The sequence below is a fragment of the Lampetra planeri genome, chromosome 10 (assembly GCF_965212315.1).
Source record: "Lampetra planeri chromosome 10, kcLamPlan1.2.h2, whole genome shotgun sequence".
NCBI classification, from domain to species: domain Eukaryota; kingdom Metazoa; phylum Chordata; class Hyperoartia; order Petromyzontiformes; family Petromyzontidae; genus Lampetra; species Lampetra planeri.
Window position 1 is genome coordinate 8,005,035 of NC_136116.1, and position 14,740 is coordinate 8,019,774.

Genomic DNA, 14,740 nt, shown 5'->3' on the forward strand with positions numbered 1-14,740 from the left:
TCGTGCTCTGAGAATTTAAAATATCAGCTTTACTCAAATGGAATGAGCAGGGAGGTAGGAAAATGATGCCTATTGCATGCCACCACTAGCATAATCGGCATACAATTTGGGGGTCGGGGAGAAGAACATGCAATGCAACTGGTATTGGCCAAACCCTCCTCATGCTGAAACATCAACTGCACATTACCCGGTTTGGGTTACACACAGCATGAAAACGGGAACCAATCCAAACTCGTATTACAGCGTGATGAACAAGTGTGGGCGAACTGCACAGGATTGTTGGCGACAAACAAAAATGCCATGTTGCTTTTTGACCAAAAAATATATACTGTACATACTTTGTGAAAGTAAAACAAAATCTGCAGTGGGAGAGTGTGTGGTAAAATGCTGCCCTCTGCTGTGTAACCAGAGGTTTCAGAATCATTTACACTTTAACAGTACTTGAAGTGGTTATAGCTGAGATTCGCCTCTGTGGGCCATTTTCTATTGAGATTTGAGCTGATGTTATCAAGTCTCATCCAATGCATTTGTTTAACATTTCTATTCGACGATCTAAACACGATGCACACAACACGGAAAGTGAACGCCACGTTAACGAGCCAGCATCCCTCCCCAGAGCATCACAGCTCTCCCACTGATAGCAGCCTACCCTCGTAAGTGAATGCCATGTTTGGCACTTTAAAGTGAGGGCGGGGTAGGAACTGGCAGTGGATAGATATTTTTTAATCAACTCTGGTTTAGATCGGGGCCGTCCATAAATTACGTCACGCACCTAAGGGGGGGGGGTCAGACATTTGTGACGATGTGTGACGAGGGGGGGGGGGGTTAAGAAATGTGACGTCACATCAAAATGCGCAACTTTAAATAAATATAAACACGTTCTACTTAATTCAATCTACTTTTTAATAAATGTTTTCTTCTACAGCATCGGAGTGCAACGCCACATTAAATACGCACTACAATGACAATACTTTAAAGCGATTTGAATCATGTTTATTTTGGGGGGGGGGAGGGTGCAGAGCTTTGTGACGTCATATTTGAGGGGGGGTCTGACTTTTTGCGACGCCGTGTGACGAGGGGGGGGGGTCAAAAATCGTCCAAAATCGCGTGACGTCATTTATGGACGGCCCAATACCTGTCAACCCATTATCAGTGCCCTACCTTATTACAGACCAATTCAGACAGTATTGGTCACCCCGTGTCCTTGTGTCTCAACGTTTATCCTACAATTTCCCATCGCAAACGAGAAACAAACATTACCAAAAAAACGTATGTCCCTACTGAAACGGCTGTTCGCCGTATCGTACCTGAAAACGCTATTTTCCTGTACAAGAATACAGGTAAACCGTATGGGTTGACAGTTATGGGATAGGAACTGATTTTACTGGTAGGAACCTCCTGGTTCCACAAGCCCACAGGGGATTATTGTGTCCGTCCGTCCGTTGTGTCGCCAAAAATGGGAGGGGTGGGGCTGGGTGGAGAGGGGAGGGTGGGGAGGGGCTGGGTGGAGAGGGTGGGGGGGATGGGGTTTGGTGGGGAGGGGCTGGTCACCCCGTGGTGCCCTTATAAAACTCAACGTTTAACCCACTCACGCCGGCTTGTGCCTGCCCTCACAGTCGGGCATATTTGCGGAATACACCACACCGCCATTGACCCTGGCCATTGACCGAGCAACCCAACGTTCCTACCAGCTCCCTCCGCAGGAATGTGTTCCACTTTTCTTGTTCGTGTGGCCACGTGAGACGGGCGGCCATCTTGGGTGGGTCTCCGACGAGAGGCCATCTTAGGTGGGGGTTTCTCCCTCGCGGTCCCGATTGGCTTAGACGGCGGACACGTGAAAGCGAACGGCCAATGAGAGGGCACGGGAAGTACACGACGCCGACGCGACTTGCCGTGCCTCGAGAGCGGAGGCGACGTTCCGGGGGCGGTGGCAGCAGCAGCAGCAGGGGGCAGGGCGTGAGGTTTGGGACTTCCGGGGCAGCATTCGGCGCTTTTATGGGCGTAGTGGCAGTTTCCGGGGCATTCCGCCTCATAGTCAGAAACCCACCGCAAGTTCGCGTCCACGTTGGGTGCTTGACTCCGTCCCCTGTTCATAATCGCTGTGAGTTGGGGGGGCGCATGGGGGGCATATTGGTCATGTTAGTCATTAATGTTCCAACTGTTAAACTCGAATTCGCCAGCAAACCAGCTAGATCTGTGTTCTTAAGCTACATTAAAAGTTTAAGACTGCTCACGCACTCTCGGATCTGTTTTAGTTTTTCTTATTTTGAATGGCCGAAAATTGCCGTTATGCTGCTGAATTGGGCCAAGTGGTGATAGGGTGGGCGGGTGAATTGGTGGTGCTAATGGTCGTTGTTTGTTGTTGGAAGTGTTCCATTCAACTCGAATGGGTGTGAAATGGCAAGCCGTCCTCTGCTTACCGATAATGTGAAATGCGACACCTACCATCTGCTGAATTAGCCTGGTGTGATTGTTATCGATACGGTATTGTCAAATGCTTTGCTGGTTGAGTGTTGGAGGTTGAGTTATAGCCACCGTCTAATTTAACATGTGATTGCGTGAATGTGGTGGCATTGCCGAAATATTAACATATGCTGTTTCTTTAGCCTCAAGCCACTATCCCCATCAATAACTATTGCTGTCAAAACGATAGTCAACCCTCGTTCCACTTCCTTGCAAGGGATGTGTTCAATCCTGATGGGTTCCTGACAGGTTAAATGACATCGCAAGTTGATCCAAAGAGCTTCCTATTGGGTTGTGTGGGCAAGTTAACTGCAATTACCATGCGCCACAAATTACCCAGCATTATACAGGCGTGCTTTAAACCCCTCTTAGGTAAATGCATTTTCATGTCCATCTCGGTACTTTTGAGACGTCTATAAGAATGCAGTACAGCAAGTGGGTTTTGGGCAGCATAGGGGAGTGCATGAAAATCGGTTGTGCGATGTTGCTGTATCCTGCACGTAGTATCCGTATGTAACGCATACAAGTCAGCTGCATCCGATCTCTAAAACTGGAGTATAGAAGCTAAGCAAGTTGTGAGCCTGGTTCATCCTTCGCAAGGGTGGCTGCCTGGGAATACCAGGTGCTGTAGGTTTGGTCTGCGAGGCGGACAAGAGCGGCTGTAGATTGCAGAATTTATCTGAGGATTTTTGTTCACCCACTTTGTGAGTTTTTTTTTCTCCCCCCCGGTTATCTTTCCTTAAACCGAGACTGAGAAACATGTCCAGATGTAGTCTGTGTGGGGGGGGGGGAGGTGGCAACTCAAGCAAGAATTGATCTCAATCACAAATTATTCGTGGAATATTCAGTGAGAAATTAGCCCCTGCTTTAATACCCGGCCCGATCGTTTCTGCTCCTCAGTCCTCAGCCCCGCGTCGCGGACGAACGCATCCATGGCCAGCGGAGAAGTCCATCCGCCTCCTGGAATCCCGTGCGGCGACCCAGAAGATCCGAACCACCCAGGAGAGGGCCCAGCGCCAAGTCCGCTGCTGCTGGCGGGGCCCTCCCTGGCCGCGGCGCGGGACTGCCGGTTGCTCGTGGTGCTGCGCGGCTTGCCGGGCAGCGGCAAGTCAACTCTGTGCACCCGCATAGCCGCGGCGTTGGACGCGGGGGACGGCGGCGCGACCTCGGTGGCCGTGGTATTGGCCGACGAGACGGCCCTGACTGCTGCTCAGGCCGCGCGCCAGCACGACGACGAGGGCGACGTGATAGAGGAGACGGATGAGGACGAGGCGAAGGATCCGCAGAAGAGGTGAGGAGGTGTGTGGGTGGTAGCTGGCTTTGACAAGCACTCGGGCATGAAGCATTGGAACTTGATTCTCGTGTTCACGGTATCGTGTCGTGAACCCCCCCCAGGAAGAGATCTTACTATTCATGCGTTTGTTTAATGTTATCCATGCTGTTACTGGAAGTGCTACATTCACACATTTTAGAAGGGACTTTATTTGTATTCAAAGGCAGCGCGAATGACGAATGTGGGCGGGTTGTTGTTTAATTAATTCATACTTGCACTCGCCATCAATGCCCACGTGCAGACTGCGTCAAAAGATTCGAAAGAAGTGCGCGGCCGGCGTGGACGCGGTGATTGTGGACGGCACGAACCACGTGGCGAGGAGCGTGCTGCGACTGGGCGCTACCGCCCGCTCCTTCGGCTACCTGACCCTCATCGTGTGTCCCACCACACCGTGGAGGGACGACTGCTGCACCCTGGCGAGCAAGACGCATTGGGGCTGGGGAGTGCAGGCCATCGAGGCCCTGCGGCACAGTTTGCAGGTGAGCAAAGAGGCCTTCTCGGCCTCGGGTGGCGTGGGGCAAGGGAGGGTGGTACAAGTCGTGTAAACGCTCTCGCCGAGATGCTTGCGTATTGTCACGCACTGAATTCACTCAGCCACTGCACGCACGCTCAATACAATTGTAAACAACTCCAACCCATCTCTGCCGTTGTCGCCCTTGTGGAGACAGGAAGCGCTGGTGCCGCTGTATTTCGGTTGGTTCCTCACCAAGGGCAGTGTGCAGATGATGTGCCAAATTTCGGACGCCTTTCTGCTGAAGATCGCAACCATTTCAGAGTTTGTGTCCGAATTCCAGCCGTACATGAAGTGGCAGGATGAGCAAGGTTTGAGACACACCAACGCAGTTATGGTTTTTCAGTTCTAGTAAATTGGATGTTCTAATTATGGCTTTGCATCACCACCACTTTCCTGTGTTCGTCTTCAAACTATTTGAACCTTTTTACATACGCTATGGTTCTTTCAGTAACGTCACGTAGAAAATAAATTAATCTTCTATTATTTCATTTTTCTTTTTACGCGACTTTACTGAAAGAACCAGTCATTCCTGCAGTCACGAAAGCTTAAAATCTACTTTTTACACTTGTTTAAAATACGAATTCTTATGACTGCATTTTCCCTGCTTTCCTGAAAACCCAAGCCTACTTGTAGTTTAACGTAATTTAAGTGTTAAACCAGATAACGTTGCAAGTGTGCGGTAGAGGTGACAACACCTCAATGGGTTTATATTGTCTTGTACATAACATGGGGTAAGTCACAACGCACACGGGTTGGAAATTCTTTGAAAATGTTACATCTTTAGTATGAAATGCAATACCATTTACCCAGGGAAGCTTCACCTATTGTGACATGTCCTGCAATGGGATGTTGACCAATTACATGCATGACTCGAGGAATTTACAAAGCTCTGCACATATTCCATAATACATTGCAGTAGTGCTACAATCTTCCGGGCACTCAAAATGCAAGCCTTTTGTTCACACTGCATGAATAGCACGTTACAACATATTAACTGCCCCTTGTGGGAAACATTACATATTGCAGACCAGGGGATGGACCTTGGCTCTTACTTCAGTCGTTCCATGTTTGTCGGAGGCCCCAACGTGCTTCACTGCACAGCCATGTTCTGTGCCAACGGCGAGGTGCCAGGGTCCGAGGAATATGCCACATCACAGGTGAGAGCCTCACTTCAACCAGGGGCAACGTTAAGCTCATTAGTGTTATGGTCACTTCTGAGTGGTGGTACATCTACTTCAAGCCAGGCAGGTGCTACCCAATTAATTTCAGGACAATTAATGATTCTTTGGGTTTTTCGGTAAAGTCGTGTATAGGTTCATAGAAAATAACCAATCACAACAAGCGATTGTCATCAGAAGGAAAAACATTGAATTGTACCTCAATCCCTTACCATTAATGTTCAACCAGCTAATGTGCAACCGTGCGGTTGCAGGACAGTACAATTCGAATAGGTAAATTACATTCATCCAGGAGAGCCTGTCATTTTCACAAAGGCCCTGCCAAGTTTTTGCATTAGGGGTAATATCGCTATAAGTTGCAGGTTTTGCAGTAGAGTTTAAGATATTTTTAGTTGAAGCCAGAGCCAGCCCTAGACCTTTGGGGGACCTAAGCAAAATTTGGTTGGAGGTCCCTTTGATGTTTGATGTTTGATTTTTTTCACCCACTAGCTAGCAGTGACTAGGGGGCACTCTGCTGGCCACGGGGCCCTTTGCAATTGCAAGGGTCGCTTAGTGGCTGGGCAGGCTCTGGTTGAAGCCATGCAGAACAGGGGGAGGAACATGGAAATCAGGCCCATATCTCAACCATAAAATAGATTTAAACCAGTGGATTAAACATGCATTTGAAAATACTAAAACAAAAATCTTAAGCTAATGTCTCAGAACATTCACTAAAATACTGTCCTTCACTGCAGGCCGTTCAAGAATCATGTGGTCACGCCTTCATGCTACAAGTGACTGCCTTGCTCGTGACACCACGTACCGTTGGGGCACGTGTGCAACTCAGTGCTGCGCAGATGGCACTGTGGGATCCTAACGACTGCAGCAGCCACTTGGCCAACCACATCGACGCTACCATGCAAACCCAACCTCCATGTCCAACCGACTGCACAGTTCCCAATCTGCCCAGGGGCAGCAGGGCACACATCTCACTGGGGTGTGCCCCAGGTGTTGAGCCGGTGCAGACTGGTGTGGACCTGCTGGACATACTTAAGTGCAGCACCAACCCAGAAAAGAGGGTAAAGCTGCCAATGGGAGAGCTGTGCTGCTATGGGGCTGGACGCTGGATAGTTAATTTGAACAAGGCACACCTGGTTACCACACTCTTCACAGGTGCCTATGCACAGGCCACAAGGCCAGTGTGGTTTGGTACAAAAACTTAACCCTTGACATGTTGCATTAAATTAATACTTGAGATTGACAGCTGTGAATGTTTGGGTCAATAAACAAGCAACACCATTTTGAAGGTTTAAGTTTATTTCAAAATAAATACAAGACTTGAAATCCCAAAAATGTAGATTCTGAATGCTTTGAAACCTTAACGCTTGGAAGAAGTTAAGCTGCTTTATCATGGAAAGCTGCCTTAAACGTTAGTAAACACTACACAATACCCCAAACCGAAAACTTGTCCCTGCCCTAGAAAACTTAGAATCCAACGGCAATGAGCTGTCCAACAATGAAAGTCCCCTAACATTCCAAACTGTTTATAAGCATCCTCGATAAGGATATATTGCCAATTAACTTTATATCAAAAAGGTTAATTTCTGGCAGCCATTTTCAATTGTGACCATCTTTGATTTTGGCATGGGCCTCAAGTGCATTCATTTACCACAACCATTGCTTTACATTCGACCTGTATTGGGGGAAAAGTACATTGCCAATAGTCTGAATGACAACTATGGCAGCCAATAGATGACCACCTGAAATCTAAAAATCGCAGCCAGCACTCACGATAAACCACTCCATTTGTGGATACATGGTATCTGTAAACATAAAGGCCAGAACGTGCAAAATAGCTTTATACATCAGTAAAATGCCATTTGGTAGCCAAATTGATCCTAAAATAACGTTATTCTTACAATGTACAAAAGGTTCAACTCAAATGAAATAGCTCGACTAAGATTGCATGCCAACTCAGAAAATGTAACTCACTTGGCAAAATGGCCACCAAAATGTACAATCTTGAAGTTAGAAATCCTGATGGGAGAAAGTTTTCAAACGTCTTTCCTAAAACAGCAACATGACACTGCAAAAAGTCACGACCCAGTTTTCCCACTTGCCATACCATTGGTCAGTTATGCAAGTTTCAAGTTAGAAGCCATCTTAGCTGCCAAGGGGCGAAACCGTTTGCACCAAAACCGGCTTGTGATTTCTTAACTCCAGCACAGCTGGCATTTATAAAACATTAGGCCACAACCATTTGAAATCACCAATGGAGCAGTGATTGGCTGCATTTCTACACTTAAGCAATGTTATCCCAATATAAACTTTACTAAGTGGCAAACACCTGGTATAGAACTGGAAATTTAACTCGTTCTAAAAAGAAATTACCCAGAACGTTGCACTACACCAGGGGTCGGCAACCAAAATAACAAGAGCCATTTCTTTCCAATTCGGTACAAAATTCAGTATTTCAAGAGCCGCAATGCATCTATGTACATACATATCGTCAAGAAGCAGCCCGTAAAGAGCCGCATGCGGCTCCGGAGCCGTAGGTTGCCGACCCCTGCACTACACTATGGTCCATTTTGACCAATTCAGACATCCTTATATTTACCTAAACCACACAACCTTAAGACTTCATTGATCCTGCAATCTTACACCTCTGCAGAAACCACACTTCAACATCCATGTAAAACTAGCTACTGCACTCAATATCCATCAATGGAAGTTTACACCCATATCTTCAAACTGCCAGTCCTTATAATTGGTTTTTTACCTTTCTCTCTGGCAACAAAACGGACACCTTTTTTACAAGGAGTCATGTTTACATATACCACAATACCTGCAGTCACAATGCAAACAAAACACATAACTCTGATGTGCAGTCCTTGAAGTTGATTGGTCCACACCCGAGACAGCTTTCCTTAGAGCCTAGTCTCACATGGGTTGGACCAGATGACACAAAAGGGCCACAACTCAAAGACAATGCACCATAAGTGTTTTTTGTTTGCATTATGACTGCAAGTATTGTGGTCTATGTAAACATGTCTCCTTGTAAAAAAGCTGTCAGTTTTGTTGCCAGAGGGGTAAAAAACCAATTATCATATTTTTACTTGAAAATTAGGTTCCAATGGTGCCGGTCCTTAGTTTAATACAGGACTTGAAATCTGCATACCCAGTCAATTGCACAAAATGGAAAACCAGATAGCTTGTTCGGCAGAGCTAATACAGCTAGTGATACCTTCCTCTCCACACGATGTCACTGCCCGCTTCAATGACCTACTGTACACCAAGTTCTAAAGTGCAATTCTTGCACAACCGAACCTAGCTTCTGCACCATACCAAGCCTACCACACCTTACAGCCTCGCTAAACCGGTTTGACCTCAAAAGGAATTGACAAACTGCAGGCCAGGCGCCACAAAAAAACAAGCTCGACTCTTTTTAATACTACATACCATACCTTTCACCGCCACTCCCAGGTCAGTCAATACTTACCTGCATGTCAAACCCAGTCACCACCCTCCACACCTGCAAAGATATTACATTTGTAAAAAACAAAAAAATACACTTTCCATAAATGTCTATCATAAATGTTCCAGGTGCATGTAAAAACCAATGTGTAAACTTTACACAATTAACTACCCTACCCCATAAGGCTTTAAAAAACGCACTTAAGTGAAAATCTTGCCGCAATAAACTGGGAATCACCCAATTCTTAACAAATATAAAACATCAAAAGCTAATATACTAGAATATTGTAAATTGTAGGATTGCACAATACCGAGTAAATGGTCTTACCTACATACCGCTTGGTATCTGTCCTACAGGGTGCGTCAGGCTTCTACATCCAGATAATGTTTGGTCCACACCGCTACCTGAGCTGGCCCCATGTAGCTAGCAGTTAGCAGCTGGTAGCTAGCCAAGGTAGCGGTAAAGGGTCTTCTCAGCAAGCCTCTCCTTTACACGTTCTCCTAGCTGGTGCTTTCTCCTTTGTAACTCCTTGGATGTTGGCATGTTCATATAGAAAAAAATCACCTTTAATGCAAAAACGCTGGAAAGTAATTCGATGCTTGGGAAGCTGAAGCTGATGGCTTGGTAAGTCTTGGCTGAAGCTGAGGGCTTGGGCAAAAGCTGCTGCTTTTAAGTTGATCGATGCTCTTATCCACCTTCGCTGCATGGGGGGCTGCTTGAAAGGCTTCTACAGATTGTGGCCATGTGGTAAGATTGCAGATGTACAGTGGCTTCAACTCGCTTCAGCAAGTGATAATAAAGCTTATTAAAAAGCCTTGCACCACTTAACACTTAAAATGTCATGATTGACATGGTAACCTTATTGCCATTAAAGCAAGGCTGCTGTATTGTAGCCATAACCATTGAAGACGTTAGACAATGTATTTAAAAACAATGTACACCATGTGTAGGCCCAACAGACTTTATGTAATGTTTACAAAATAACTCCATAACTTAGTCCAAGATAACAAAGTTTTGCAAATACGTTTAAATTTGGATGCACTTTTCGATGTATACAGTTCACCAGGACACAAACGTTCATATTTTCCAAATAAGATTCAGAAACCTAAAACACTTCAAAGCAAAAAAAATTTAATGACCGCTGCACAAAGTGCAAATATCTAAATCGTGATTACTGCCAGACTAAATTAAATAAGCACAGTCAATGTACAGTATTAAAAAGGTACAAAATGCTTAAAAAGAGAAATAATACACAAAGTTTGACCACTATTCATAAATGTGGAATGCTCAAAAAAAAGTACAGTTTTCCTTTAATCAAACAGCTTCTACAACGCACGTCACATCTACATAGCCATAAAATCACAAAGGCACAGATACTCAGGTCACATACAGGTTCACTCAATGTACAGGTGCTAAGGGGACAGGCTACAGGGCTTGCGCCCGCCTGCACTCAGCAGTCTCTGGGGCACTGTGCTGATTCTGCTGAGCCCACATATCTGAGGCTGTCCTGTCAACCTCGGCTCTTCCTGGCTAAAACACTGGCCTGTTGGATGTGGGAATAGAACAGTAGACATACGTACAGCTGTCAAAAACACTATGAAGAATAACAAGTGAATAACATTATACCAGGCTATGTATTGCTTGCAGAGCTGTGCACTAAATATTGCGTCAAAAGGAAACTTATGTAAACAGTTTGAAATAATTGTACTAATACTTTATAAATTAAGCAAAATGATTCAAGTTGTGCCTGCAGCACATGAAATTAATCTAAAGATCTTTAAAAACTGTAGCAAGCCAATACATTAAATACCTTATTGTAAAAGCCATAATATAAAATATTTTTGAATGTTATCAAATAATCAATTGTGTGAATTGTCAATTGTGTGCGAATAGCATTATAAAGCCACCCTCACCTTTGGATTTCCTTCATGGCCATGATCACTTAGTATCGGCCCCGTCCTCCTCCACCACCGCTGCCACCACCACCACCACCATAACCGCCGCCACCGCTTCCACCACTGCTGCCACCACCTGAACCGTATCCACCTTCACGGGGGTCAGTACAATCAATTACTGTCACAAAACCAATAGTCGTGCCAATTTTGAGGGCAAGGGTAAAAATGTAAGTGTACCAAGCATTACATTTTTAAAGTGTAGACAATCAGTGGATTGCAAGACTTTCATGAAACAGAACTAAAGCAAAGCCTTAAAACTTACCACCATATGGTCCACTCGAGTTCCTTCCTCCATAGCTGCCACCACCCGACTTCATGGGACCATAGCTTGATTGCTGCTGATTGTAATTGCCAAAGTCCCCACCGCCTCCACCACCATAACCCCCCCCACTGCTACCGCCGTAATTACCTGCTAAAGTAAAACAAAGCCCAAATTAGAATGTGTTTAACAAAGTGAAGGCATTGCATAAATCAAACGAATGAAAGATGTATTAGAAGCAAACATTTTTAAGGAATAACACAAATGACCCAACTTGCTCTATGAGCAGCACTTACCACCACCACCACCGTAGCTAGAGCCACCTCCATAGTTGTCGTACCCTCCTCCGCCACCACCTCCGTATCCACCTCCCTGATTGCCATAGCCTCCATAGGAGCCTCCACGGTCACTGTACCCTCCTCCACCACCACCATACCCACCTGCATATTCAAATATTAGGCATGTAAATTGCATCAATATTTTCTCACTTCAAATCAAGCAATAATTATTTTCATTGCATGGGGTGCAATAGGTTATGTAAACCCTGCAAACCCAAAGTGCTACATTCTCAAGTCATCACAGCCACGATCGAAAAAACATGGTAGATTCTTTACATGCCTATTAAATATTCAAAAACCTGTATAAACACCATAACAAAAAAATCTAGACAGCTTTCGTGATTGCAGGAGGATGACGTAGTTTGTCATTTTCGAAAGACCCAAAGAATATCATACAAAAACATGGTAGATTTGCAACCTCAACTTAACATGATGCAAACACTTATGGATCACTTACCTCCACCACCACCATATCCATTGTAGCCATCGCCCCCGTATCCACCACCGCCATAGCCACCTAAAACGAAAGTTGCTCAAGTTAAAAAAACTATTCATTTTACAAAAATACCATTGGCCTAAATATGAAAATGCATTCCACAAAATACCCACCTCCATAACCGCCACCGCCACCACCCCGGCTTCCATAGCTTCCTCTCCCTCCACGGCTTCCACCTGCAAATGTAAGGTGAACAGTTAATCTATGACCACACAAAGCACTGTCCTAAATCGATGTTCCAATAATTTAGAATGTTTGCGAGTGCAAATGCCGTACCTCTGGGGCCTCCACTGGAGTTCATCTCTTGCTTTGAAAGTGCCTTCCGCACTTCTGCCTTGTGACCATTGATGGTGTGGTACTTTTGCACTGTGGGAGACGATAGAACATTCGATAGAACATTCAAGGAGGGCTTCAACATGTAATTAGTATTTAATGAACGTTAAATTCCACAACGGGTGCCTTTACAAAACCAGTTTAGATTACATACCAATCTTCATAATGCACCTAGCCAACGTGTAAAATGTTACCATAACGCGACAATTGTGTACGCCTGGAGCTTTGTGAAGTTAGAGCCACTCACCGATGACCTTGTCCACAGTGTCGTGATCAGAAAACGTAACGAAGCCAAATCCCCTCTTCTTGCCGGTCGAACGATCCTCCATCACCTCCGCTGCCTCCACATCACCGTACACCTGGAAGTACTCGCGCAGGTGCTGCTCGTCCGTGTCGTCGCGAATTCCTCCAACAAAGATCTTCTTAACCTTGAGGTGTGCTCCCGGCTTTAGGGAGTCCTGTGCACAGCACAGAGGTGACTGGCAAACATCCGAATGGGCAGCCACCTCGACGAGTCCCCAACAAAGCCCCCCCCCCTCCCAAGCCAGGCAAATCGCACGCACGGTTTACGTGGTAAACAAAATACGTGGGGAATTCCACTAAAAAGATATTCCAGTGTGATACATATATGGATATGCCAAGGATATCTTACGATCACTTTACTTTTTTCTTAGCAGCCAATGGTGGTGGTGGTATAGCATGGTAGGAGAAATGTTCAGAATCTGAAAATTTCCATCCCGAAGAAATCCGATGAGCTATGAAGCACCTTTTCACAGACGCCCATGTTCACAGACACCCATTTTTGAGAGTCATGTTCACGATCATCCGGTACTCAAGACAATCGTGGGACCACCGAGGTCTCAGGGACAAACCTCGCGAGAGATGGCACGTTTGGCTTCCACCACGCGGTTGTCCAGGTGGTGGGGTCTTGCGTCCATGGCGGCGTCCACCTCCTCGGGACACGTGTAGGTGACGAACCCAAAGCCACGTGACCGCTTTGTGTGCGGATCCCTCATCACCTGTATACCGGGGGGGGAGGGGGCAAACGTGACACCTACTCGTTAAACAAACGTTCTCAGATTAGGGTGTGCACACTATTATCATTGCGCGGCTCGGTGTTGTATGCGTGTAAAACATCATACGCACCACGCAGTCTGTGAGGGTGCCCCATTGTTCGAAATGCTTCCGCATGCTGTCCTCCGTGGTCTCGAAGCTGAGGCCACCGATAAACAGCTTGCGCTGTTGTTCATCTCCGTTGTGCTGTGGAAGACAAGGGCGTAAATCCGGTAACTATTTTAGATAGTTTACAAAATAACCCATACAGCACTAACACATCTATTGTTATTTACAGAGGCTCGTTAGGTATATATAGTTTTACAAGCAGGACAATGGCGTCCGCTGTTTTGACTTCCTAAATGTCCCTTCTAATGCTCATTTCCTGCTCCGTGCTCACGATTTATTTTTTGCGGCAAGCGATGCGGGTAAAATAAAAAAAATGCGCAACCACAAAACGGTATACAAGACTAATATTGTTAACAGTACATTTTTTAAGTAGTAATGAATGAAATTGTTTTTACCTATAATTTTTTAAACGTGCAAATTAAATTACAAGTGCCGACCACAATCCTTTCATTGCAAAAAAAACCACGCAGCCGATACGAAAATATTCGCGAAAAGACTTGAAAAAAAAATCTGCACACAAATATCCGAACAGGCACAACATATACAAAATATCACTGCGCGTGGCGCTAATTTCGATACAAAAGACGACCGCGTTAACAATTTTGTAGAGAAAAAAACGCGCGCCAAACGAAACCGCTCGGCCCCATCGCTCCGACACCGCAGGCTCCACTCCCGCCATTACGTGCGAGGCCTCAACACGCGCGCGCCCTTTCATCGCTTCAATCTTTGTTTATAAAAAAATAAAAGCAGTTTCCCCCCCAAAACGCTAACCACTACACGCAACCTATTAGTCGACACCATTTTAACGGAGGTCTTTAAGCTTAAAAATGTGTAATTAAATATCGCTTCGTCATCCACGCTCCCTTCCCTCGTGGTGGACCCCCCCCTCATTGTGCAGCCCGGGCGCCATGTTGGACGCGCGGCCCCTACGCATTGACTAAAAAACACAAAACAAAAACCCCCGACGCATTTTGCGCAACGTACACGCGCGGAAAGGAGGGGGGGGATTCGCCGACCGTCGGAAAAAATAACCGAGGCGGCCGCGAAAGACGTGGCGACATATTTGTACTCACATCCATTGGCATCACTGAAACGACGACCTTCGAATGAGAAATTCCACCTCCGAATGCGTGGAGCTAAAATGGACGCCGTCCTTATATATTTGCAGCGCGCGGTGCACGCCGGTCGCGGCCCACTAATTTATTTATTTCCACCCAAACCCCCCCCCCGGTCCC

The 14,740-nt window shown here is 45.9% G+C and overlaps 2 protein-coding genes across 10 annotated transcripts; one reads left to right on the forward strand and one right to left on the reverse strand.

Annotated features, from left to right (window-relative positions):
- Positions 1-1,830: 1,830 nt before the first annotated feature.
- Positions 1,831-6,820, forward strand: LOC144720959 (2',3'-cyclic-nucleotide 3'-phosphodiesterase-like). Its single transcript, XM_078598164.1, has 6 exons — positions 1,831-2,101; positions 3,364-3,754; positions 4,038-4,275; positions 4,465-4,618; positions 5,337-5,467; positions 6,223-6,820. Exons 1-6 carry the CDS (start codon positions 1,852-1,854, stop codon positions 6,688-6,690), a joined length of 1,632 nt encoding a protein of 543 aa, XP_078454290.1. The 5' UTR covers positions 1,831-1,851; the 3' UTR covers positions 6,691-6,820.
- A 2,103-nt stretch (positions 6,821-8,923) lies between these two features.
- LOC144720960 (heterogeneous nuclear ribonucleoprotein A1-like 2) lies at positions 8,924-14,671 on the reverse strand. 9 transcript variants are annotated; one of them, XM_078598167.1, is made up of 11 exons: positions 14,579-14,671; positions 13,470-13,583; positions 13,196-13,342; positions 12,571-12,781; positions 12,267-12,356; positions 12,104-12,166; positions 11,952-12,011; positions 11,453-11,596; positions 11,160-11,309; positions 10,856-10,988; positions 8,924-8,999 (listed from the first exon to the last, which is right to left on the reverse strand). In XM_078598167.1, exons 1-10 carry the CDS (start codon positions 14,588-14,590, stop codon positions 10,885-10,887), a joined length of 1,095 nt encoding a protein of 364 aa, XP_078454293.1. In that variant the 5' UTR covers positions 14,591-14,671; the 3' UTR covers positions 8,924-8,999; positions 10,856-10,884. The 9 variants fall into 9 exon arrangements, with proteins under 9 accessions (XP_078454293.1, XP_078454300.1, XP_078454298.1 ...); XM_078598174.1 differs by lacking the exon at positions 8,924-8,999 and adding an exon at positions 9,888-10,485 and having other exon boundaries at positions 11,160-11,306; positions 11,456-11,596; positions 12,571-12,769; XM_078598172.1 differs by lacking the exon at positions 8,924-8,999 and adding an exon at positions 9,888-10,485 and having other exon boundaries at positions 11,456-11,596; positions 12,571-12,769.
- Positions 14,672-14,740: the final 69 nt, after the last annotated feature.

What these genes read in the sequence shown, in the direction of transcription:
- LOC144720959 (XM_078598164.1), top strand. Translation starts at nt 1,852, where the DNA reads ATGAGAGGGCACGGGAAGTACACGACGCCGACGCGACTTGCCGTGCCT. An exon ending in GTCCCCTGTTCATAATCGCT is followed by an intron (nt 2,102 to 3,363) that starts GTGAGTTGGGGG and finishes TCTGCTCCTCAG; the next exon opens with TCCTCAGCCCCGCGTCGCGG. An exon ending in CCCTGCGGCACAGTTTGCAG is followed by an intron (nt 4,276 to 4,464) that starts GTGAGCAAAGAG and finishes TTGTGGAGACAG; the next exon opens with GAAGCGCTGGTGCCGCTGTA.
- LOC144720960 (XM_078598167.1), bottom strand. An exon ending in CTCCAGTGGAGGCCCCAGAG is followed by an intron (nt 12,167 to 12,266) that starts GTACGGCATTTG and finishes TTACATTTGCAG; the next exon opens with GTGGAAGCCGTGGAGGGAGA. An exon ending in CTCGAGTGGACCATATGGTG is followed by an intron (nt 10,989 to 11,159) that starts GTAAGTTTTAAG and finishes ACCCCCGTGAAG; the next exon opens with GTGGATACGGTTCAGGTGGT.